Below are 25429 nucleotides of genomic sequence, written 5' to 3'. Positions count from 1 at the left end.
GAGCTGGGAAAGTGCTCAGAGACAGTAGTCCATGGGTGGAGAAAGAACAGGGACTGGCACAAAATGAGGCTGGAGAGGAGGGTAGGGGTCAAACCACGTAGGACTATGTGTGTCCTGTTAAATTATAAATGCAGTAGGAAAGGCAAGTATAGAAATGACCCAGGACATTGAAGACACAGTAGAGGGAGAGCCAGCCAGCGTGGCAGCATCGATGTGTGCTGAAGTCCTGGTTCTGGAGGCAGGGAGTGAGACCAGAGGGCACCTGAGAGGTGGTTTGCATTTGCATCGCACACTCTACTTGCAACTACCTTGCTATAATTAAGTACCTAAGGCTTACAGGAGATGACTGCAGTCCCATTGTAAGAAACAGAAAACAGAATCTCAAAGTCTTGCTCCAGTACATAGCCGGCCAGTAGCAGGTCAATAACTATGACTCTTGCATGTCTCTCCCGGCCAGTGTCACAGATCTGCCAATTCTTGTAGTATAATGTCATGCTGCCCTGAAAGTATATGGTACATTTCTAGAGCTCCCATGATCCTAAAGGTTGATGCTTAAAAAGACCTTTTATGATTGGCTTTATGTAAAAAAAAAAAAGGGGGGGGGGCCAAAATGCTATTTTTTTTTTTATTCCTGAAGATACTCAGTTACAAAAATAACTTTGGATCACAAATGTCAAGGATCACTTCTTACAGCTTCTATCCTCTGTAGTCACTAGCTCATGACAAGTGCTCAATAAATGTTTGTCCAGGTGACTGAAATGAGCTCAATTCTAGTTCCAAATTTCACCAGCTCCAGAGGGGCATCCTCAAGACAAAAAATGCCAACAAGGGAACAGGAGGGCTCAAGTTTAGATTTCATGCAATTCTAATTTCAAGTCTTTATTAAGTTTCAATCACAGCCATGCTCCTGACCCACAGTAATTTGCAGAATCTGTTAGATCTCTCTCATTAAAAAGGAAATGACCAGACCAGTCTTGGATACCCTAAAATATGTCCCAGAAAACCAAATTCGGGAGCAGAAATAGGAAAACAGGGTGCCTTGGATCCCTTTATCCTAACAAAAATTTACAGTTCCCTTTCCCACCACCAGAGGGCTCCCCTGTACAGATAAGAAAAAACCTATTTGCTACTTTTTTAAAAAAACAGGGAAAAGTATCCCCCATGAATTCCTGTTCTGGGAACTTTGCTACATCCCTGCTTCTGCAGTCAGATCAGAACTCCCTCATGGTATCAACACCACCATTCACAAGCCCACAGGTATCTAGAGAGAGATTACAAGGCAAGTATCTTTGTTGCTTTCAAAAGTGTCCCCCGTCTTTTATGGTCTTAATTCCAACTCTTCTCACTTTCCTAAGGACTTCAGCCCCTCATGCATTCCCCTCCTCTTCCTCACTAATCCATCCCTCCGTAAGCAGTCATTCCTGTCCCGGTGTAGACGAGCTCCAAAGACCCGGAATCCACCAGGGAAGCGCTCCCTGAGCCTGCTCCAGGACAGCTCCATTTCTGAGCTCCTCTTCACAGCAGAACATCTCCAAACAGGAGTCTGCCTTTTGAGTCACTAATTTCTCACTTCTCACCATTCTCCCACCACTCCAGCCTGGTTCTCCCTCACCATTACAGACTAACACCGCTGCCCAGGGTCATCAGGGACCTCTCTCACTGTCACATTTTATCAGGCATTTCTCTCCCTTCTTAAAACCACAGCAGCAAACTCATTCAGGTCAGCTCTCCCCTCCTGGCCTCTGGGAACCACCTGTGCCTGGTTTCCCCCTCATCAGCTTGGCTCCTTCCTTTCCTCTTTCTTAGCTCCTCCTCCTCCTCTACCACTGCCGTGGTGGTTCCTACTCACAATCCCTCTGTAGATGATCCTCTTCCATCCATGGACTTAAATATTGTCTAGGAGTTGCTGAGGACTCCTCCATCTGTTCTCCTTGGCCCAGGTCCCCTCCAGCTTCCTGGCTCTTCCCTCCCACCGCCCGCGTGGCCTCTCCATGCTCACATGTTTCACAAGCATCTCAAATACAACAGCCCACACACAGGACTGACCACCTGTTTCCCACCAATCCTGTTCCTCCTCAGTCTTCCCCATCCCAGAGCACGGCACCACCATCCACCTTGGATTCAAGCTCCAAACTCTCTTTTCCCTTATTTTCTACCACTACCCATCAGCACATCCATTTCTGAAATCTGTTAAGAGCCCAGCTCCCTTTAGATCATCATCATCTTTTCCCTGGAGGACTTGCAGTAGCTTCCAGCTGGCCTCCCTGCTTCTAGCCTTGTCCTGCTGCTATGCATCCTTTACACAGAGTCTTTTTAATAAAACACGTGTCGTGTGTCACTCACTCCTGAGGTGCCTTCAAAGGCCTCCATTTGGACCTGGAACAAACCCCAAATTCCTTTCCCTTGCCCTCAAGGTGCTGCTGGCTTTCTCCCTCCTTCCCCTCTCACTACTCCCCCCTCTGCAGCTCCAAATATGCAGCCTGTTGATCTACTTCTCAAGCCAGTGTCATTCCCTCTGCCTAAAACATTTTTCTCAGCTCTCCTCTTGATTGCCTTCTCTTCTCCTTCCTGGTATCAGGTCAAAGGTTAGGGGATTGAGAAGTACACCCCATAGTCCTATTCCAGGTCATTTCTCTCCTTCCACAACAGTCATCACCACTTGTGAATTTGCTTTTTCTCTCTCCACTAGAACATAAGCTGCTGGAGAGCAGGGACCTTGTGTGTCTTGTTCAGTGCTATTACATATCTCAATGCCTAGATCATTAAGTACTTGGCACATATTAAGTGCTTAATATATATTACTGAGTGAATGAATAAAATGAATGAATCAGAAAATGAATGTGTATTCTATCCATGGGTTCCACAATGTCCTCCCCTCCTTTTGCATGGAGACATGCTGCTGCTCATTCATTAAGGACCAGCTGGGTCACCTCTTCTATAAAGGCCCAAAACAAAACACTGAATCCACAGATCTCCAAATACCCAGGTTACGTATTTATTTTTAGTTCCTTCCTGGATAATCTGATGCCAATCTCTTCAATTTCCCTTGGATAGGACAGTATGTTCCTTCCTACTACTCAACAGAGAACTGTAGTCCAAAACCCTGGCTTTGCTCGCCCAAAGTTTATTTCAACTTATTCAACACGTGTGGCTAAACCTGTACACCTCCTGTGTCTTCTGTTTTCTATCCCATTCACTCCTAGAACCCTTCTGTAACTTCATTTTTTCCTTTCAATTATTGATAATAGGAGTGTAATTCTTACTGGGTGATTCCTAGAGCTGAAATTTATATAGTTGATTAAAAGGTATATAGAAAAATGTTAATGCAGCAATTTCTTGCTAACAGTCCAGTTTCAACTTTGTCTCTTGTCTTCCTAACCACTCCTTCCCAAGCAAGCTCCTAGGAAGTGAAAACCATGGCTTGCTTCTGGAGACTTCCTCACATGACCCCAGTGGCCTGTTTACTACATTCAGAAAGCTGTAAAAGGCCACGCCCACAAAAGAAAAACTTCACCTCTCCCTCTTTGGACTAAAGATATATTTGTATAGATACACAGTCACTTAAAAATTGACTTTTAGACTTCACTGAATTTAAACTTTTCCTTTTAGAGTGGATTTTGAGGAGAAAATGCTACTTGCAGAAACATCATAAAATCCCTAACGTCTAGATCTTTCTCCTCCACTCCAGGTTCATATATTCAGTTGTCTTAGGTCAATGTAGACATTTGCTAGGCATCCCAAACTCAACTCCCGATTCTCTATCTCTATACCTCCTGTCCTCTCCTAATCTTCCCTTTCTCAGTTAAAGTCACCATCATCCCCCCAGTCACCAGGTCAAAAACCCAGAAGCCAACCAATTCCTTCCATTCTTTACCAGCATGCTGATCTATCAGGAAGTCCTATCTTTCTATTATTGAAATACACTGAGATTTTACCCATTTCTGTCTCCACGTTTATCACTCTGGAGCAAGCCATTACCCTCTCTATCTGGACATCTGCAATGATCTCTTGACCAGCGTCCTTGCCTCTCTTGAGTGCCTAGTATGTTCTACCCACAATGATCTTTCAAAAACATAATCTAGATCATTAAGGAAACAGTGTAAAATCTCACATTTTATGAAATGGGGTAATGGGGGTGCAGAATTATTTTAGTAAAATTTAGCACTTCCTAAAGGCATACCTTTGGTGGGAGAGAGTGGTGGTTTTTGAAGCCTGTTTTCACTTTGATTTTTGACTAGTCATTTCTTGAGCAGACTTCAGAGGCAGGAGACCTAGAAAAGTACTTGGGAACAAGTACTGACAAGGCTGAGCCAGCAAAGAGCACTGTGATTATACTTTTTATCTTACTAGTGCCCTTCCTGCAAAGATTCCAAGACACTGGAGCCTGACCTCTATTCTAGTTTGGCAGTAAACATTTTATTTTCTCTGCTTACCTGGAAGGTATCTTGATTGCTTCAAGTAGTACTGTTTAGCTGTGGAGGCAGTTGACAGTTCAGAATCAGATTTTAGGGAAATAGCAGCAGGGAAGCTCTTGTTTTCCCCTGCTGAGTGATAAGAGCCTGAGGGTACCGACTCTGGAAGCCTTGAAAGTCAACATAAGGCAGCATTACAAGGTGAGAAATGTGAAGATGACAGCTACTGTATTCCCACACCCCCTACCGGTCTTTTCAAGGGCAAGGTCACCTCACTTAACTGGTTTCCATCAGAGTCCTTTTGCTGATAGGGGACACTAAATGGCAACTTCTCCCCCAACAGATATTGGGCCGTCCATAGAATCATTTTTAGTACTAGACATTATGTGACAGAAAGCTTTATAACTGAGCAGCAAATTGCATGTGTATTAAGGTCTGTAGCTTTCCCACCACTGCTATAATTGTGGATTTACAACAGGGGGGAAGATGACATGTTGAAAGGGAGGACAATTCTAGCCACCTCCACCTGTCTACAAAAGTAATGTCTGATCAGTAAGGTTGCCCGGATCCCATCAGAGACCAACACTGACTTGGTCAGCCCTTTGAACTTCTGGCTACCCCAACCCACTCTGGGAGAGCCCTAGATGCAGGTGGGACTCTTTTGTTATAAACAGCCCCACCCATTCTGGCTTCTTTCCCTTTCCCTCAGCCCACTGCAGTCCTACCAACTGCTGAAATCCTACCCATTTTCCAAACTGCTCATTCCAAAAAGACTCTGCTCTCCTCCTCAAAGTGATCTGCCCATAAACAGAACTCTTGAGCTCCTTACAGCTCCTTCATTAGCAGAACTTAATACACACTCTGTTCTTGTGTTACACTGACTTGAAGGTTGTATTTCCACAGCTATACATTTGATGGGATGAAGACAGACTACATCCTGTCAGACCTTTGCTTAACACCATCTAGGTATTTAGCAAATGGTCTACTGGGCACACATACAAGTGTAAACATCTTGCTTTTGTTCGCTAAAAAACAAGACAACCTAATAAGTGAAAGCTTTACCCTTTAGTATTTGGTCTGTTGTATTCTTACAAAGCAACCTAGGCTGCCTGAGAAACTGAGCAGAGAATAGCAACGTGCATTCAGTTCACCAAGTACGTGAGCTCCTATTGCTCAAGAAATAGTGTGGAACAGAAGAGAGGAAGAGATCTAGATAGTTTTGAATTAGGCTTCATCTGACTTTAGGCAACCTATTTAGCCAACCTCTCAGTATTCTGTTCTACAGCTATTTTTACTAGATTATGAAGATTACAAATTAAAACTTAGGTAGGCACTTTAATAGGAGTATATTAATTATTATTATTATTATATGTTTAACTTGTATAAAGTCATTTGAAGATACTAAAAAAGGGGGGGGAGAAATATACATTAAGAATTCATTAACATATAGTTTTCCTAAAGAATTTCAAGAGAAAAGGAATAATTGATATTGAAGAAATTTACCAATTGTTCCCTTGCCAGAATTAAGTATATGGACTACAAACTTAATTTTAACTATAGATTTTGATTCAAAATCTCCAACCTAAAACATATGATTAAATTCAGCTGGAATTAGAATGACATGGGTTTAAAAAAATAGTTTTCAAGTCATCTACATACATAGTACACCAATGCAGATGGAAAGAATTATCTTTTTTTTTAATTTTTATTTATTTATGATAGTTACAGAGAGAGAGAGAGGCAGAGACACAGGCAGAGGGAGAAGCAGGCTCCATGCACCGGGAGCCCGATGTGGGATTCGATCCCGGGTCTCCAGGATCGCGCCCTGGGCCAAAGGCAGGCGCCAAACCGCTGCGCCACCCAGGGATCCCCAGAATTATCTTTTTTTAAAAAAGCAAGTATGTAGCTCTTACATATCTTAAAGTTGACATTTATAATTTTTTAAATCATGGGTTACATTGTTTTATTTCTTGTTTCCTAATAGTCAATAGAAAACAGTAAATAATTTACAAGATGAAATATGAAGATTAACTATAATTGGGAGTATTTCATGGTATGACTTGATAAATTAAGTTTTAACTACTTTATTCCAGAAAACAGTGAATCTTCAAGAAATTATGTACAATGTATATTCCTGGGTTTTGAAAAAAAAAATCAGTTTCACAGAACTTTCTAGTACATTTAAAAGAATAAGCATCATTAGGCTCTGGTGCTTTGGGGATTTTGAATCCCCATGCTTTCCAACACAGGCTAAGATACCCCCTTTGTAATGGGAGGTTTCCTTTCCCCTAAGAGAAATATGTATAGGACAACAAAGCCTTCTGAGCCAGGGGTGGCAATCTTCTGACTTTTCTTGTTTAGCATCTCAAAGGTTGTTGAGCCTTTATGCCACTCCAGATTTGAAAATGCTGAGAGGTGTGACTCCGCATAAAGTGGGAGGAGGATTAAGCACGTTTATTCTCAAGTTCATATACTTAAGGAGGAACTCTGGAACTTGAGGATCTGGAAACCTATTGACTAAGAATTAGCCAAGCATAGGTCCTAACAGAATCTTCCATGTACCTTCAGAGACATGTGTGCTCCAAAGTAAATGCCAGATAGCTATTAGATAAAATTCCCTGCCTCCTGCTAATATTTTTCTCCCTCTTCTTCTGTTCCAAAGAGGAAAAAAAGATAATATTTTCTCAAACTTTTGTTCATAAAATTTAATCCACCCTTACTTCAAAGTTAACTGCACTAATGATGACTTATCTTAGAAAAGAGACTGCTGGAGATGTTAAAACTTCCAGAAAAAGTTTAGGAAATGATCAAAGACGTGTAGAATACATGCAAACAAATTAGTGAATCTGAACACCATCAGAGGAAACTATCACCTCTGTAGATTATGCTTTGCTTTTCTTCAAATAGGCATGTGGATTTCAAATGGGAATAATGGTGATCATAATTCACTAGAATACTAAAAACTTAACAAGAACCCTTCTCCCCACACGCCCACAACACTTAGCCATTAATACTGAGATTCATTACTGTGAGAAGTCAAGATTCTTACTTTCCCAGAAGTATGTGCAGAGATTTGGAGCATGTAGAAGAAAACAATATTAGGCTACTTACTGTCTTTTAACATTGACTTATATCTAATGAATAATATAAAGCTGATGCATGATAAAAATATATTTTCCTAGAATGTGAAATCTTACCGAAATGGAGAATCTTTTTTCCTCTTTTCTTTAAATACACCCATGCTTGGCTTCTTGGAATGGGAGGCTCCAAGATCACAGTCCTCAAACTCTTCCCAGCTATCTCCAGACTTGAACACAGTCTGACCCCAACGTCTCCTAGCACTTTTATGACCCAGTGCGCCATTTGGCTTCTGTGGTGGAAAATCAGTCATCATCATCTGTAATCATTTGCTGAATGCCTTTTATGCCCAAGCTATTCTATTTGATACTACGAGTACCCATTCTCAAGGAGTCTTCCCTAAAGGTAAGAAGATACATATTACATATTGAAAAGTCTTAACAAAAACAGGTAGCACATGCTAAAAATATGATAGGAGTTCAGAGGGAGGAGAGATCTCTGGTTTTAGGGTGGGGCGAGACTTGAATACTTAGGATCAGAATTGACACCTCACTAATACATAATTTGGAAAACTTTCATGTGTGACTGTCTCTCTTTGGGCAAGTGACTTAACTTCTCAAAGCCTTGGTTTCTTCCTCCTCAAATGGAGATATGCAGTATTTCTCTAATTAGTGTTTCTGAATTTAATAGTAAAATACACTGAAAGTCCTTAGGATAGGGCCTAACACATAACAAGAGTTACTAAGGTTAGGGGGTATGGTTGTTATTACTATTGTTGTTTCAGAGTTTGAAAGAGGAAATATATGCAGTATGACTTTTTTAATAGAAGAATGCCAGGGGCACCTAGGTGGCCAGTCAGTTAATGTCCAACTCATGATCTCAACTCAGGTCTTGATCTCAGGGTTGTGAGTTTGAGCCCCATTTTGGGCTCCACGCTGTGCATGAGCCTACTTGAAAAAAAAAAAAAAAGTGCCAGAGTCTGAAGGCCTTTCAGTGTCTGCCTAACGAGCTGCAGCTCTCCTATGGGTAGTGAAGAACACTGGATGTCTTTGAGCTAAGAAGTGGTGAATTAAAGGCAGCCTTCTGGAAGGCGGGACTCTTCAAATAGGAGGCCTTTGCAGTTATACTGGCATGCAGTGGCAAGTGCAACAGATTCCTAGTGGCTGGAATGCTCAGGAAAGAACACATTTGCTCTTAACAAGGAATAAAAGGCCTGGACTTTGCATCTACTTAAACAGAGGTCAGAGGAGAGTGTGGTACACATTGCTGGGCACCCACTCAGTACCTATTCTTCCTGTCTTCCTAATAGATTTTGTTCAGTGCAGCAATATGCTTACTTAAAATACCTGAAATCCCAGCCTCCTTCACAGCTATGTGTAGCCATGTGACACGATCTAGCCAATGAATTGTCAGTATAAGTCTACCAGAGGGACTTCCAGGAGGGCTATTTCTAGACTCCCACAGCAGGCCAGGGGCTTTTGCTCTTCCCTCTTCTGGAATGCCGAAGCAACACCAAAGGAGCAGCAGCCATCTTGTGGCCACAGGAATGAGAGCTGCCTGCTAAGTGTGGTAGAACAGGAAGCCAGAGGCAGTCTGGTTCCTTCTACAGTCTGCACCAGTTCTGGTTTGGCCCACCACTTGACTTCTTGTTATGTGAGAAAATAAGCCATTATTGTTTGAGACTCAGTGGCCAGATTTCTGTCATAAGTCACTGAATGGAATCCTGATGGATGCAGAAAAGGAAGGGCAGGGATGACCTTAAAAGTTTCAGCCTGTTTATTTCAGGATGGTGGCTCTGTTAACAAAAATAAGGAATGAGGAAGATGACCTGGCTTGGACCAGTGTTTAGTTTTGTTTTTTTACAGACAGTGGTTTTTTTGTTTAGGGTTTTATTTATTTCTTAATCATAGTTTCCACGTTCTCTGTTTCCAGGATTCTTACAGAACTGAAGTATTAGTTGAAAAATTTTTAAAAAGATTTTTATTTATTTATTCATGAGAGACACACAGAGAGAGAGGCAGAGACACAGGCAGAGGGAGAAGCAGGCTCCATGCAGGGAGCCCGAAGCAGGACTCAATCCCAGATCCAGGGATCATGCCCTGAGCCGAAGGCAGAGGTTCAACCACTGAACCACCCAGGCATCCCACAGACAGTGGTTTTATTCAAATTTATCTGGGACAGTTTGGGGGCATGTAAACTGAAAAATCCAAAAGGCAACTGAAAAACCAGGGATTTTGGGAGCAAGGTCAGCAAATACAGCTATGTTTGGGGCAAGAAGATATTTAAGGAATGGATATGCTATTGCTTGGTGCCCATGGCACCTTAGTGATGGCAGATGACAGAGAAATGGTGTTTGCGGGAGAATGAACTCTAGACTAAGGAGACTAAGGTCCCAGATAAGCAGAGTTAATCAAAGGTTATAGAGTTTCAGCCTCTCATTTTGGTTGAATTATTTTTTTAGGGTGCTGATGCTGAATGCTGCTGATCAATGTCAGTAATATCAAATAGTCTTATATGTCTCAGAAGACTGGAAAGGGGCAAATATACTTTTTATCAAGATTTTTTGCAAAAATCCACCTTAATATGTTTGGGACAGGATGAAGGCAAAGATTCTAAAATCAGTTTTACAGGTAAAGTTTTTGAGCACATAGGGAAAAATCTGCGTAGGTTGTACAGGCCATCATTTTTTTTTTATTTTTATAAAAAGCAAACAATGAATACATTTAGTTCATGTGGCCATTAATAAAGTAGATGACAGGGTGTTTGATGCTGTCAGTGAAGTGACAAAAGGACAACAAAGGTGGATCAGCGCTGTTACGGACTCTGTTTATTTCCCCCCAAAATTTATATGTTAAAATTTGTTATGTCCCCCACCCTGCAATTTATACCCCAAGTCTAGAGAGCTTGCTCCCTCTCTCTGCCAGGTGAGGACAAAGTGAGAAGGCATCAAATTGGCTCACATTCTGATCTTGGACTTCCCAGCATCTAGAGAATAAATTTCTGGCTTAAAGCCACTGAGTCTATGGTATTTTGGTATAGCAGCCCAAGCACTGAAGTATATTGTTCAGTTGTCCGTCCAAGAGTACTGCAGACCAGTGTCAATCTAGGAGTCCTAGTGGCCTGCCCAAGGGCTCACTGCCATTCTGTTCATCATGAAGGTACAGGAGAAAAAGGCAAATGAACAATTACACCAATGCACAGCTGCTGACGTGCTAGGCAGGATGGTTAAACTGACAAGACAGAAATACTTTAGAAATCTGAGAGGTAAAAGTAAAGTCTTACAATTTTTGGAATCCTACAGATCAAATACACAACACCAAAGAAGTAAAGACTATGTGACTTACCAGAAGCACTTGTTATGTGAGAAAATAGCCTTAGGAATTTTAGTTGACAGAATGTTCAGTCCCATCTCTGGAACCTATTACCTATCTAAAAGTTTAGGGCTAGGATACTGGGTACTTTAACTTAGTGAATGCATACAAGGCCTTCACATCATACATGGCGCTTAGCAGATACTCAATAAATATTAATTTCTTTTCTTTTCCTCTCAGTATAAGTTAACATTTGATGTGCCTTCCAAGAAAACAAAAAACAAAACAACAACAAAAATAAACAAAAATAAAAATGTAGTCTTTGGCAGCATGAGTGCACATATAGTTTTATAAACCATATAAACCACCGTTTATACTCCCTGCTCGTGGTTTGCCTCTAGTTCTGGCAGCCTCATTCTAAATGGGAAGCAGGATGGTGAGGGGACTCAAGGCTCTTTCCTACACAGGAACCAAGGATTACTCAGTCACATGAGATAATGTCATGTGTGGAGCACTCAAGGGAACTGGGGATGTTCTTCCTAGAGAAAAGGACAGGTAATATAAGGGCTATTTTCAAATATCTGAATGGCTGCCTTTCTCAAAGAGTGATCAACTTTTATTAAAAGCTACAGAAAATCAGAATTTAGCTCAGTATAAGGAAGAATTTCAGTATAGTCAGAAATGTCCCAAAGAGGGGGTCCTGGGTGGTGCAACTGGTTAAGCATCCAACTTTCAGTGTCGGCTTAGGTCATGATCTCAGGGTCATGTGATCAAGCCCCACGTTGGGCTCCCTGACCAGTGGGGGGCCTCCTTTCCCTTTGTCACTTGCCCTGCTTGTGCTCTCTCATGCTCTCTCAAATAAATAAATAAAATCTCTCTATATATATATATAAAGAAATGCCCCTAGATGATACAGACTCCTAGATGTAGTGTGGACAATTATTCATTCATTTGTTCAACAGATAAAGTGAGAATTCAACCACATGCCAGATAACATTCTGGCTTCAGGGCCTGGACTGATAAAGAAAACAATACCCCTGACCTTATAGAGCCTACATCCTACAGGAAGAACCAGATAATAAATAATACATATGAGAACCAGGTAATTAATAGTGTGTTAGAATATGATTAGTGCTATTGGGAGCAGGGCTTGCTTTTATTGGGATGGCAGGAATGGATAAGGAATTAGTATTCTTTGAGATCTCTCAGTCCTAAAATGCCCACGATGTAGATGCATTTGGGTGTAAACATCTTGAGGAGATGGCTAATACAGCTCCTGAGGAACCCCCTGAACTGAACAAAAGAAGTATGAAGAGCAAGTCTTATACTATGCCTAATACCAATTCTGTTCATGTTCTTTAGTATTTAAAAATAGTATAACATTACTGTTAAGATTTAGGATCGGCTCTTTGGAGTCCCAGGTTCTATTAAATTCTTTGAGTTCTTTTGTGTCTAAGTAATATTCAAGTCTGTAGCATGCAAACTTTATCACATTCATTTTGGCTGTTCTTTTATAAGTCATAGTAGAATTTTAGGTTATCTCATGCTAAGCTCCTGCCAGAGGAAGCAGGGCCCTTAACATAAATAATCTTTTGTATCTTCCCCAACATTTTTAGGAATGCCTAGAAAATAAAATCCTAACTGAACCAACTGTTGCATCTACGGTGTCATTATGGGCTACTTACGGTTGGCATGGTTTTGACGATACTTGGAAATAGTGTTTGTGGCCGTTTCTGTTGACCCGGCTGCTTTGGCGCTGGCTGGACGCTCATGTTCTGCGGTGGCTGGATGGACTGCAGTGGCTGGTGGCTGTTTTTGGGTTGGGGCTGTCTGACAGTCTGATCATTTATGTCCGGCAGAGGCTTAGATTCTAGATCAACTAAAGATGGCTTTGATTCTAGTGGCTGCACCTGCTTATTTAAAGATTGTTTCAATTCTGGATGATGTGAGGAAGGGCCTAATACTTGACCAACTTGAAAATATTGGTGTTTCAGTGCCTACAAAAGCATGGAAATAAGAAATGGAAACAGTTTCATTTTAATTCATTACAAAGAAATTACTGACTAGAAGCGGGCTTGGCATATAGCACTAGCCTAAATAAGCTTCAAAGACTTGAAAAACATAACCTTATGTAGGTTTTCCCCTTATGCGGTACCTTCAAAAAGATAACCAGGAAATAATGATTTAGGAAATAAATTTAATTTAAAAAACAAAGTACAACACAGTAGGAAGAATGTAGAACTCACGTATAGCATCTAGGCAAAGCAACTATTGTATTTAAAAATTCTGTATGAAAACAAAATCTAGCTTTTAGACATTGGCTAAATTTGATGTGACTAATTCAAACTAAAATGCTAGATATTGATCATGGTTTAGAATCCATCCAAAGGCATTAGGAAATGAGTTAAGAAAACCTTTTATACAGGGGCACCTGGGTGGCTCAGTGAGTTAAGCGTCTGCCTTTGGCTCAGGTCATGGTCCAGGGTCCTGGGATTGAGCCCCACATTGGGCTCCATGTTCAGTAGGGAGACTGCTTTACCCTCTCCCTCTGCCCCCCACCCCCCACCCCGACTTGTGCTCTCTCGAGTGCTCTCTCTCTCAAATGAATAAACAAAAATCTTAAAAAAAAAAAAACCTTCTATGTAGTAGTTCATTTTAAACAATTAACTGTAACATTATAGAAAATTCAGGGCTACTCTTAGCCTAAGGACAGCTACATACCTACCAGCAATAAAAAAAAAAAATTCTAAAACAGGATATTACAAATGCAGATGTGTTAGAGCTTAGTATAGCAATATACCAGCAAAGAGAAGATATTTATGGGAAGAAAATATAAAAATAATTTAAAAATGATCACTGAGTTTTAACTAGATCAACCAGTTGCTGCTACTTGCATGGAAGTTGGGGTAGAGGAGGGGGGACAGCCCCTGATGACTGTCTGGTGACATCATCTACAGTAGTGGTTCTCAAGTGGGATAGATCTGTCCCCTCTGGAGACATTTTTTTATTGTTACAATGTGGGGGTAGGAGGTGTTGCTGCTAGGGATGCTGCTAAACATCCTACAATAACGGGATGGCCCTCACAACAAAGAATGACCTGATCTGAATGTCACGAGTGCTAAGGTTGATGAAAATTGGTCTAGAGAATGTCTGACAATGTCTGTGCAGCTCAGCTGTGGATATGATCCCCTTACCATAATCCTATGTCTGGATTAAGGAGGAAAGCTCCCAGTTCTGCTGTTCGTGTTTGTGTGTATGGGGTGGGGGGTGGGGGGTGATGAAGGGAGGGCACCTGAAGGCAGCGAAGCCCTATTACCCTTCATGTTCTGCCCTAAGGTGGTACTCACCTCTGTGTGAGCACAGTCTTGATCCAGTTAACTTCCCAGGTCTCCAAGGGCAGTTTTTGGAGGGACAGAGTAGCTCTGGATCCTATAACTTTCCCTCTCCCTAACTAGGTTTCCTGCTTCCACTAAAAAGCAGGGCTATGAAATAGTGGACATGAAAGAGGTTCAGGGAAGGGAGGTCTATTTCGGCAGAGGTAGGAAGAGTTTTTATTCTGAGATGTCCCCTACCACAACTGATGACTGTGTTAATTATGCTGACATTGCTAAGTGGAGCTCCACAAATACAGGCAATTTAAATACATCAGTACCTGACTCACAGAAAGCACTCAGATTCTTAATTAAGTCATATTAATTAGTATGTCAATACTCCTAAATTAAAAATGTACTATACTTTGTAGCTAGAACCTTTATAAATGTGGTTCGCAATTTCAAGGCTTTATCTGTAACAATTTTTCCTCTTTGAGATATCAGCTGCTGTCTTCCAAGATGAGGTGAGTCTTTAAGAAAGAATTTATTTTTTTCCTGTTTATTCAGGGAATATTTGATCATTGCATAGAATAAGGATGTATGGAAAGGTCTCAAGAAGAAATTACAATAACCCCAGAGCCAACATCAGGAGAAAACTACTGCTCACATTTTGATGCTTTTGCTTTTTAGTACTTCTAGACATGTAATATATATACATATATATTTTTTAATAAAATCATAGGAGTAATATTCTGGCCTACTTTTAAATGTAGCACTTGAGCTTGAGAATTCTCGAAAATGGTTATTTTAAAAATTCCATTTTTAATTGGGGCAAAGTAGTCTATATTAAGGATGTATATTCTTTAAATGTTCATGTCTCCAATGGGAAGTTTTTAAGCTTTGAACATTTATGAGTATAAATCCTTATCCAACTGATTGTTTTCAATGCTCTTGGTATACTACATTCCAAAACTATTTTCCATTACTTAGGTAAACAGCCTTTCAGCTGTTTTCTTTTGGTGATGGTGATTTTTTTTTTTATTTTGCATTTTACCAAAATGAACAAAGGCTGCATATTAAAACAATATTTTTGGTAACTTTTATTTCCTTTTCTGTGATTTTTCTTAATGTCTCATGCCTACTTTTCTTTTTTAGGTAAGAGTTAAAGACTTGTGTTATATTTTTATTACAAAAGTTAGCAAATTCTTAGAAACATTAGAAAATACACTGTCACATTTGTTAAAAAGAATTATTGCTGTTTGTCTTCCAACCTTAAGATTTTATAAGAGAAAGATTTTAATTTTTATGTGAATGAACTGATGGTCACCAGAGCAGGGTGTGTGTGGGGGAAATAGGGGAAACAGGTGATGGAGACTGAGAAGGGCACTTATCATGATGAAAAAAAAAATCCTGAGTTTTTTCTTTGTAGTCTCTTCTGTTACTTTTACACTCATCTATTTCTTGGCTCGCAATTAAATACTTACCTATACTTTCTTTAGTTCTTAATAGTTTAGTTCATCCTTCTTATTACTTAAACCTTCTGTGATTTACTTGAAAAGTATGGTAAGAAATAACCTAAATTTACATTTTCCTGATAATTAGCTAATTGTGCCAGTGACAGTCCTCCTCCTTATTGCCCCCCCCCCCCCCCCCCCCCGCCAATTCACCTGCTGCTGACTTACAGCTTCTGCAAATTGGAGCTGTAGATTCTTAGGCTAGTACCATCACTGTTGCAATCCTGTCACTTTAAGATTATTGTAATATTTGATAGGGCAAGCTGTCTGCCCCAACCACTGTCCTCTACTGACCTATTCTTGTTCAGACCTGTCTTGACAATTCTTTCACCCATTTGTTCTTTCACTTCACCTTCAGAAAACACTTCTCAAGTTAAAGTTTTAAAAAGCCAAATAATTTTTTGGTGGTTTTAATACTGAATTTGTATATAGATAACTATAAGAATACAAGAAAGCTTATTGTGACTTTTTCAATCTAAGCCCTTTGCAAAGACAACCATAGCACTTTGAAACTATGAGACTAGAGTTTCTGGAGAGCTCTAAGGGCTGGTCACGAAGGAGCCAGGCAAGGGTGCCACCTACTGTCCTCAGTCCTATGGAGACTTGATACTGTTGTGTAGAGTGAACAAGAACTCCCCTCTAAATCATAGGAGAGCTTAGAAAGTCTCCTATGTTGCACAACTGAAGAGATGCCTTTTTACTACCAGTGACAAATTTCTTCCTTATTAGCCATCATATGCCTGTATTTTTATCATTAGAAAAATTAATTCCTTTCAGCCTTACCCCATTTGAACCACAAGAAAACCACTGGAGTGGCTGTATTCTCAATTCTCCCAGGGATGTTATAGATTAGAGATTCATTCATTACACATTGGATGCCTCACACTTTCAGGCTTACTTACAGATTGGTAAAACCCTGGTTGAGAACAGATTTGCTTTGTAAACAAAAGTATTCCTGGTATTACAAAAATTTCAAAAGAAAGAAAAAAGAGAAAAAGGAAAACACTGTATCAGGAGGATTTATCTTACCTGGCTTGCTGTTGGCCGCTTCTTTGGATCCCAATTCAACATTTCAGTCATAAGTTGAATAGCTTCATTACTGGCATTGGGAATAAGAGTTTTTAAGTTTATAGGAACACACTGCGGAAAACGGAAGTTCATAGAGGATGCAAGCTGGTACCCTTCTGGCCAGTCACTCTGTTTAAGGAATATATAAGTGGTGGGACAGGAGAGCAAAAAGAAAATAGTTTTTAGTAATTAATTTTAAAACATAGTAATAATATAAAAACCACTGGTGTTGAAAATTTTAATGCTGATTCATATAAACAGAGAATAAAATACCAGACCACATATACAATTCAGTGCTACAAATAGTATATAAAGAATATTGAACTGAGAGATAGGAAAATGTTAGAAAGCACTTTTATAAATTCCAAAATATTCTTGTCTGGTTTTTGGATCTTGAAGACGATACCCAGGTGACTTTGAGTAAACAGGCACAAGTGGTATACAAAGCAGCTGATAATTACAAAGACCCTCATTATATTATACATTGCATCCAGTGTTTAAAACTCCACATAGTTAGGAAGTAACAAATTACATAAAGCTTTAATAACTATGTTTACTTGTCTGGTTTTAAGTCCAAGGCACATACTAACATAATTAGGATGTAATTATATATACTATTGAGTACGTATCAGAAAGTAAGGTCTGGATGAATGCAGTAGTTAATTGAAAAGTACTCAGTTCAAGAAATCAAGTATCTATGACAGAGGTATATAAAAAGAAACAAGGAAAGGTCAAGAGGAAATTGTCCAGGACACCTGGGATTCAAAAGTTGATGCCAGTGAAGATTCACAGAGCAAGTGGGAAAGAGTCTAAGCCAGGATGTCTACATAATCATCAGCTGGTCATCAACCCAAAGTTAAATATATAGAATTCTAAATATAGAGAATATATCTGTAAGTTCTTAATTAAAGGCAAGAACCCTTTTTTCTTCAGTCTTATGGGGATTCTTGGCTTCTGATCCCACCCAATTTTTAAAAAAGGATAAGAAAAATAACCATTAAAGCATAAGCCTATTTGAAAATTAAAATATCAGATAGCTAGGTAAAAGTTATAAATAATCGAAAGTTATAACTTAAGGACAAGAGTACTCACTTTTTTGGGAGTCCCTAAAACTTGGCAAATCTTAAAGATTTCATCAACCTCACTTGTCCCTGGGAAAAGTGGTCTTAATGTATATAGTTCAGCCATTATACTCCCAACAGCCCATACATCAATGGGAGAGCTATAAACCGAAGATCTTAATAAAACTTCAGGGGCACGATACCTATGAAAATAGAAAACAAAACAGGCCATTTTGATTATAGTTGGAAGGATGGAGTGGCAGTAGGGTTTGGGCATGTATTTCAATCAAGGAACCGGTATTAAGTGTCTTCTATGTGTCTGGTATTTGTACAACGTGTTGGATGTTGGGGTTCAGTTGGACATAACACATTTTCCCTGACCACAGAGAGACAGTTGGTGGAGCTGGAGACAAATATAAATGAAATGTCCAAGTGGCCTAAGATAGGAACTCAAATGAATAAATATGGAAATAAGTACTATAAGACAGGGTTGGGGGAGAGCTCTGAATGGAAGATATATTCTGATTGAGAACAGTTGTATTAATTTTACAAAGCATTATATTCATGATATATTTATATGAAGGATAGAAAACAAAAGATTAACAAAGAAGATCCCTAAGCAGTGGGGTTTTATTATTATTATTATTCATCAGTTTCAAAGTGCTGATTCCTTCAGTGGACTATGTTCCCCCAACTGACTGTATCTTTAATGGAGAAAAATATCCTATTAGAGCAAAGGTACCTGGTGGAAAATATTCTCAATTCTAACTTTTTTTTCACATTTAAATGTATAGATTTTTCAGCCCAAATATTTGTCTTTTTGCTTCTATTCTGAGTACCTTTCTTTGACAGATTTATTGAGATGTAATTTGAATAAAATTCAACTTATCCATTTAAAAGTGTATGACTCCAGGGCTTTAAGTGGAGTGTGTAATCCACTGTCACAATCAATTTTGAGCATTTTCACTGCCCCAAAGGAAACCTCACACCTCCCCAATACCCCTGTATCCCCAGCACTGGTCAACATTCTGTCTCTATATATTTGCCTATTGTGTGTACTTCATACCAGTGAACAATACACCATCCAGTCCTTGTGGACTGCCTTCTTTCCTTCAACATGTTTTCAAAGTTCATTCATCCATATTGTAGCATGTATCATACTTCATTCTTTTTACTGCTGAATACTGTCTTGCTGTATGGCTCTAGCACATACTATTTCTCCATTCATCAGTGGACGGGCATTTGGGTTGTTTCCAATTTGGGGCTGTTCTAAGTAATATTGTTCTGAACATTCATATGTAAATTTTTGTGTGGATGTGTGTTTTCCTTTCTCTGGGGTATATAGATCAAGGTGTGGAATTGCCGGATCCCATGGTAACTATATGTTTAACCACTGAGGAACTGTTATTTTGCACCATTTTACATTCACACCAATGACGTATGATGGATTCAGTTTCTCCGTGGCTTTGTCAATAGTCATTACTATGTTTTGATATTTTTACTAGATGAAATTGTTTTGAATGTCTTGCTAAGTTTAGATGGTAAAAACGAGTCTTCTCAATTTCATTCCATTTCAGTATAGAATCTAAATTTACCCAGTTGAAAATAGATACTCAATGGAACTGTGCTTCCCCTCAAAAGCTACACAGTATTCCCTTTCTCTGTTAGTGCTGACATCATCCTTCCAGTTACTCAAGAAACAAAACAAAACAAAACCCCCTAGAATCTTTGGCTTCTTATTTTATACCCTACATCTGATTCATCAGGAAATCATGGTTGCTCTACTTTAAAAATAGCACCTCCATGGCCAGCAGATCCAAGTCACTGTCATTTCCTGCCAGAATTACTGTAACAGCCTCCTACCTGGTCTCCCTGCTTCTTTCCTTGCTCTTCTAAAATCTATTTTTAATATAGCCTGGAGAGTAATACTTATAAGACATGTCAGATCACATGGCACCTCTTCTCAGCATCCTCCAGGGGGCTCCCCAGTTCACTCAGATTAACAAACCACCACAGTGCTACTATGATCTATGAAGACCTCTAAGATCTTGCTCTCTGTCAGTTCTCCACCCCATTTCCTAATACAGCCCTCCTTACTCATTCTGCTCTTTGCTGAATTCACATGTGGCTTTCCTGTTTCAAGGCCTCTACACTTAGCATTTTCTCTGCCTGAAAACTCCTTCTTGCCTTGGCATCTCCTTCTCAGGGAGACCCTCTATTTAAAATAACAACAGGCCTTTTCCTGGCTCTTTCCATATTTTATTCTTCTCCATAATAATAATCTATCACCACCTGATATACAATTATTCTTGTTTTTGTTGAAATGTAATACACATACAGAAAAATGCACATATTAGTAAGAGAACACCTTGATGAATTTTCACATAGAGAATACACCCATTGACCCAGCACCAAGATCAAGAAACTGGGTGTTATCAGCATTCCAGGTGGCCCCCCTCCTGCAGTCATGCAATCACTACTCAAGGAACTGCTACCCTGACTTCTACCAGCATAGATTAGTTTTCTCTATTTTTGCACTTTGTATAAATGGAATCATACCTTATGTACTTTTTTTTCCTGTTTGGCCTCTTGTATGTAGTTGTAAACTTATGTTCTCATTGTTGTAAAGCATCCCACTGGGTGAATATATTATGCTGCATGTATTGGACATTTGGGTAGTTGCAGTTTGGGACTATTACATGTCTTTTTTTTTTTTTTTTAAAGATTTTGTGTATTTATTCATGAGAGACACAGAGAGAGAGAGGCAGAGACACAGGCAGAGGGAGAAGCAGGCTCCACGCAGGGAGCCCGATGCGGGACTTGATCATAGCACTCCGGGATCACGCACCCTGAGCCAAGGGCAGACACTCGACCACTGAACCACCCACGTGTCCCATGAGACTATTACATGTCTTTTGATAAACATCTGTATGTCTTTCTGTTGGTAACTATGTTTTTAACTGGTTTATTTGTATACTGATGTCAGGTCAGTGGCCTGAGACAGTGTTTTTCTGTTTCGTTCATCTCACTGTTCCCCATGCCTGAAATAGTACCTAGCACATAGTATGTTCCACAAATGTTTGTTGAATGAATGAGTGAATGAATGAAATCTCTTTTCTTTCAGAATAGTCATGACCCAATCCTCTCTCTACAGAAAGCAAAATTCAGTTCTATAGTTTTTTTTTTGTTTTTTAAATTTTTGAAAAATATTTTATTTGAAAGACAAAGATAGTGACAAAAATAGTGAGAGAGAGTATGAACAGGGAGAAGGAGAAGCAGGCTCCCTGCTTCTCCATGAGCAGGAAGTCTGATGTGGGGCTCAATCCCAGGATCCTGGGATCATGACCTGAGCCCAAGGCAGAACCTTAACCGACTGAGCCACCCAGGTGCCCCTAGATTTTGTTTTAAATACTCAATATGGAACCTCTAGAAAGCTACGTAATGATCCCCTACTGTAAAATTTCAGCATAGACCTACCTATATCTCTAGGAAGTTGTATAAAACTACTCACCATCTGGTAGATACATAATCAGTATATGGTGGCTGTGATCTTAATTCTCTTGCAAGTCCAAAATCAGCAATTTTCACAAGTTCTGGCCCCATACAAAGCAAGTTCTCTGGTTTCATATCCCTATGAAAAAAACCTTGGTAACAGAGAGGAAGAATAATTGATCATTATGTTTGAATATATTTGACTTCTAAACAAAATATAACTGAGACTCTCTGTTGTAATTAAGAATGTGAACTTAGGAGAAAAAAAGAAACCATATTTATTATCTAAAAAGTGATGGACGTGGGACTCTGCTTTCAAAATAATTTGGTAAGAAAGTTCACAGAGTATATGAAGTCATTAAAAATACCCATTTAACACATATTTATATTTGTGAATCCAGTAAGTTCAAGCAATGGGCTAGATATTGCCACTTTATGATTATCTCCATTCATTTGCACAACAGCTTTGAGGAGGTATTATGGTCACTATTGTGTAGTAAAGGAGGAGGTAGAGGCCCAGAGAGGAGGAGGCTAATTAAAGCCTGAAGAAAGCTGCATAATCAAGCTTATGTCACTTCTTTGAAAAATCTATTAAACAAAATTGAGGGATGCCTGGGTGGCTCAGCGGTTTAGCATCTGCCTTTGACCTGGGACGTGATTCTGGACTCCTGGGATCGAGTCCCATATTGGATCCCTGCATAGAACCTGCTTCTCCTCAAAAAAAAAAAAAAAAAAAAAAAGAACCTGCTTATCCCTCTGCCTGTGTCTCTGCCTCTCTCTCTGTGTGTGTCTCTCATGAATAAATAAATTAAATCTTTTAAAAAAAAAAACAAAAATGGAACTCCATGCATTTTAGCCAATTCTTTGACTTACCATTAGTTACAATTATTTTATTTAACAGCTTTCATTTACAAATATTTGTAATTATTTTATTAACAGCTCAGTTTTCCCCGGTAGCAGCTTTATGGTTACTTATCAATTCAATATGTAAAATAAGTGGTTACTGAAGCTAAAAGGCAGATCAATGAAAATGAGCCAGAAAACTCAGGAAGATGAAAGCCTTTATACATTTCTAAGGGAGATCTATAGCACCCTGGCTGTACACAGATGGGCTGTATTCTAATGACCTTGCGATTGGGAGAATCAAGAAGGGGCCTGGTCATCCATTGTAGGTGATCGTTGTGAGGGCCTGTAGCTTTCACCTTAAATTTTTTAAGTCAAAGTTTAAACTAAGCTTTTTGCTTCCTTCTAAGCCAGTGTGGGCTCTATGTTCGTGACATCTATAGCGGTTCTGTACTCAGTTTATCTGGCACTTCTTACTCAAAATAGTTATCTATTTTACAAACTTTCAAGGGAAATACACTGCACTTTCATAACATGAAGACAGGGATAGGAGCACATGTGGTGGTGAGTAAAGCGACATAATCCATAAAATCATAGAGAATAAAACCAGCATATTTGTACAGTTGAGGTTTTCCCCATTCTCACTACTATATATCGGTAACTTGGTACTATTTTAACTGAAATATTAATCTTGTTTTTTTGACAGCTACTATTTAAAAAATACTTACTCGAAGCATTACATCTGAGACGCTTATCCACTATAGCAAGAATAATGTAGCTTTTGTAAAAATGTCTATTGTCCTTGGAGTCTAGTGTCCCAAATCTCTGTGTCATCAGTTGTATAATCAACTGTACATTCATTATTCATGTTATTTACTTTTAGCAGCAATTTTTAACCCCAAGCTAAATTCTTCCTTCAATCACTTATGCTCTGAATTTGCTAGTAGTTCATATATATCCAAGGAATCTAAGTCAGTTTTATCCTTAAAAACTTAAAAATATCCTTAAAATAATCAATAAATCCTTAAAAATATCAATAAATCGCAAAGCTATTTCCAAAAATCAAATAAGTCATAATGCTTTTGATTTTTCCACACCACAGTTTTTCTACTGGCATAAGTTAATGCAGGCAAATATCATGAGTTACCATACTGGCCAGTATTTAAAAACAGGTTGAAGATTGGAAATCCATTATCAACAAATAAGATAGCATATATCCTTTGTTTCCAAATAATTAAAAAATGACTGACTTTTAGTAATGGATTGCAGTATATTATCACAGGCTTTCGACTTTTAAAGGACAAAAAAGTGGGATTCGGGAATGTTCTGACAATGCTTACATGGAATAAACAATAAATAGAATTTTTGGAAAATAAATTATTTCCTGTAGCAGTTAAAGGGGAAAAGAAAAAATATAAAATATGAGATAAAACAGGAAAGCACGCTAATGATGGTGATTTTCTAATGCTTCTGGTCATAACGCAGCAATGGTCTAGCACAACCTCTTTCAATTTAGTATCTAAACATCTAGTGATTCTAAACAAACATTTGATAAAAATTTTCATAATAAGCATGTTAACTTTCTGGACTAATTGGTTAGATAAACATAAAAAGCTATAAATGAAGATCACATAAATAAGAAATGTATAAAAATAGGAACAATCACTTTATTTAATTTTACTCAAAGAACAGAAACAACCAAATGTAAATACTAAGAAAACTATAAAATACCATAGCACTGGTGCTTTAAACTATTTAAATGTTAACAAGTGGTCAGATGATCATTCCAATCTTTTCTTAGGGCATTTTTGTTTGCTTTTTTTCATTTCCTTGGTAAAACTGGAGATGAGGTTGTAGGGACGGGTTTATGCTGAGAGTAAATTATCAAATTTACAAATTCTGCTACGGAGGAAGATAGTTGTAGATTACAGCAATTCTATTTTATAAAGAATTATAGAAATTCTAAGTTTTTAAGATAAAAATGTCAGTGTGTATAGCCACATACTGCAAATTTGTAGTTATTCAATATAACATTATTTAACAGCTTAAAATTCCTGGGCATGACCTTGACAGTAATATAAAGATGGAGGGAGATGAAATTTAAACCTACCGTGTTTATGGATAAATGCCAGCCCTTGCAATATTTGATACATAATATTTCTGATGACTGACTCAGGGAACAGCTTGTTTCTGTAAAGACATGAACAAATAAACCTTCATGTAATTCTATTAACCAACCAACCAAAACAAGAAGGCAGATGTTCCTCCTCCCCTGGAGCCCCTGTTGGCTTCAAGAGAGTGGTTAAAGGTGTGATTTATAACTTTATAGTTGTTACAGGTTATACATCTAAAACGTGACAATTAGAATTTTTGTTTGTTTTGATGTTTGGTAAAAACTCTCAAATCCAATAATGAATGTACTATACAAATATTCAACAGCTGAATTTTAAACTGTCCTGAGAGGAACAAAGTAAATTGGAAAACTGATAACCAACAGATAAGTCAAGTGTGCAAATCTGTATTATGTAGGCTTTAAGATTTTAGGGGCATAACTGCTTCAGTTCTATATTGTCTACTGGTACCTTCCACTGGAAATACAGTAAGAGTCACAAATGAGAAACCCTTACGTATTTAAATTTTTTCTAGTAGCCAAATTAACAAAGCAGATAAAACAGGTGAAATTAGTTTTAACAATATATTTTACTTAATATATACCAGATATTTCAACATGTGATCAAAAATATACAATATAAAAATTAATATATATCATTTAAGATTGCCTATCACCTGATTATGATTTTTTAATATTCTAATCTAGTTCTAATGCATTTATATGCATAGCTTTTATATTAGGTATCAATGTTACATAATTACAATTTTGATTTCTGTTTTTTATCCACTCATGGGAATTTTCATAATCTTTATAATTATCACTTTTAATGGCTACAAAATAATCCCATCAATATTACACACTTCAATTACCAATCTATTCTCCCATTGATAGTTATTTCTTTTAAGTAGTAGAGATAAGTGAAGCATGGTATAGTCATTTAACAGAACATATTAACTGTTAAGGTTATATATCAGCATAACAAAATGATTGTAAATGAATCAAATAAAAAAATGATCACCACTAAAATTGCAATTATGTAAAAAACCAGCATGCCTGTATCCCAGGGGCTAGAAAGAACTCTAGAAAAATAAACACTGATTTGAGGCACAGATATTTTCCTTACTTTTATTTTAACTGCTATGAATGTTGTAATGATACCAGCCTATGGAACCTAACAGGCATTTACTAAGTATTTTTTTTTGAAAGAAGAAAAATATGACAAAAGA

General features: G+C 38.5%; 1 protein-coding gene across 7 annotated transcripts in view; it reads right to left on the bottom strand.

Annotated features, from left to right (window-relative positions):
* The window catches only part of MAK (male germ cell associated kinase), a 56724-nt gene that overhangs the window by 11763 nt on the left and 19532 nt on the right, over window positions 1-25429 (bottom strand). For all 7 annotated transcript variants that reach the window (XR_012025411.1, XM_072813815.1, XM_072813814.1 and 4 more), the window contains exons 5-11: window positions 24201-24280; window positions 21267-21399; window positions 17787-17958; window positions 16656-16823; window positions 12487-12798; window positions 7610-7782; window positions 4434-4582 (exon numbers count right to left, since the gene is read on the bottom strand). Coding sequence is in view for 6 of the 7 variants with exons in the window: in XM_072813815.1 (XP_072669916.1) it covers window positions 4434-4582; window positions 7610-7782; window positions 12487-12798; window positions 16656-16823; window positions 17787-17958; window positions 21267-21399; window positions 24201-24280 (1187 nt within the window). In the remaining variant the exon portion in view is untranslated. The remainder of the gene's footprint in view (window positions 1-4433; window positions 4583-7609; window positions 7783-12486; window positions 12799-16655; window positions 16824-17786; window positions 17959-21266; window positions 21400-24200; window positions 24281-25429) is intronic.

Source organism: Canis lupus, chromosome 37 (genome assembly GCF_048164855.1).
Source record: "Canis lupus baileyi chromosome 37, mCanLup2.hap1, whole genome shotgun sequence".
NCBI classification, from domain to species: Eukaryota; Metazoa; Chordata; class Mammalia; order Carnivora; family Canidae; genus Canis; species Canis lupus.
The sequence above is the reverse complement of the archived record's forward strand: the minus strand, read 5'-3'. Positions and strand labels throughout refer to the sequence as shown.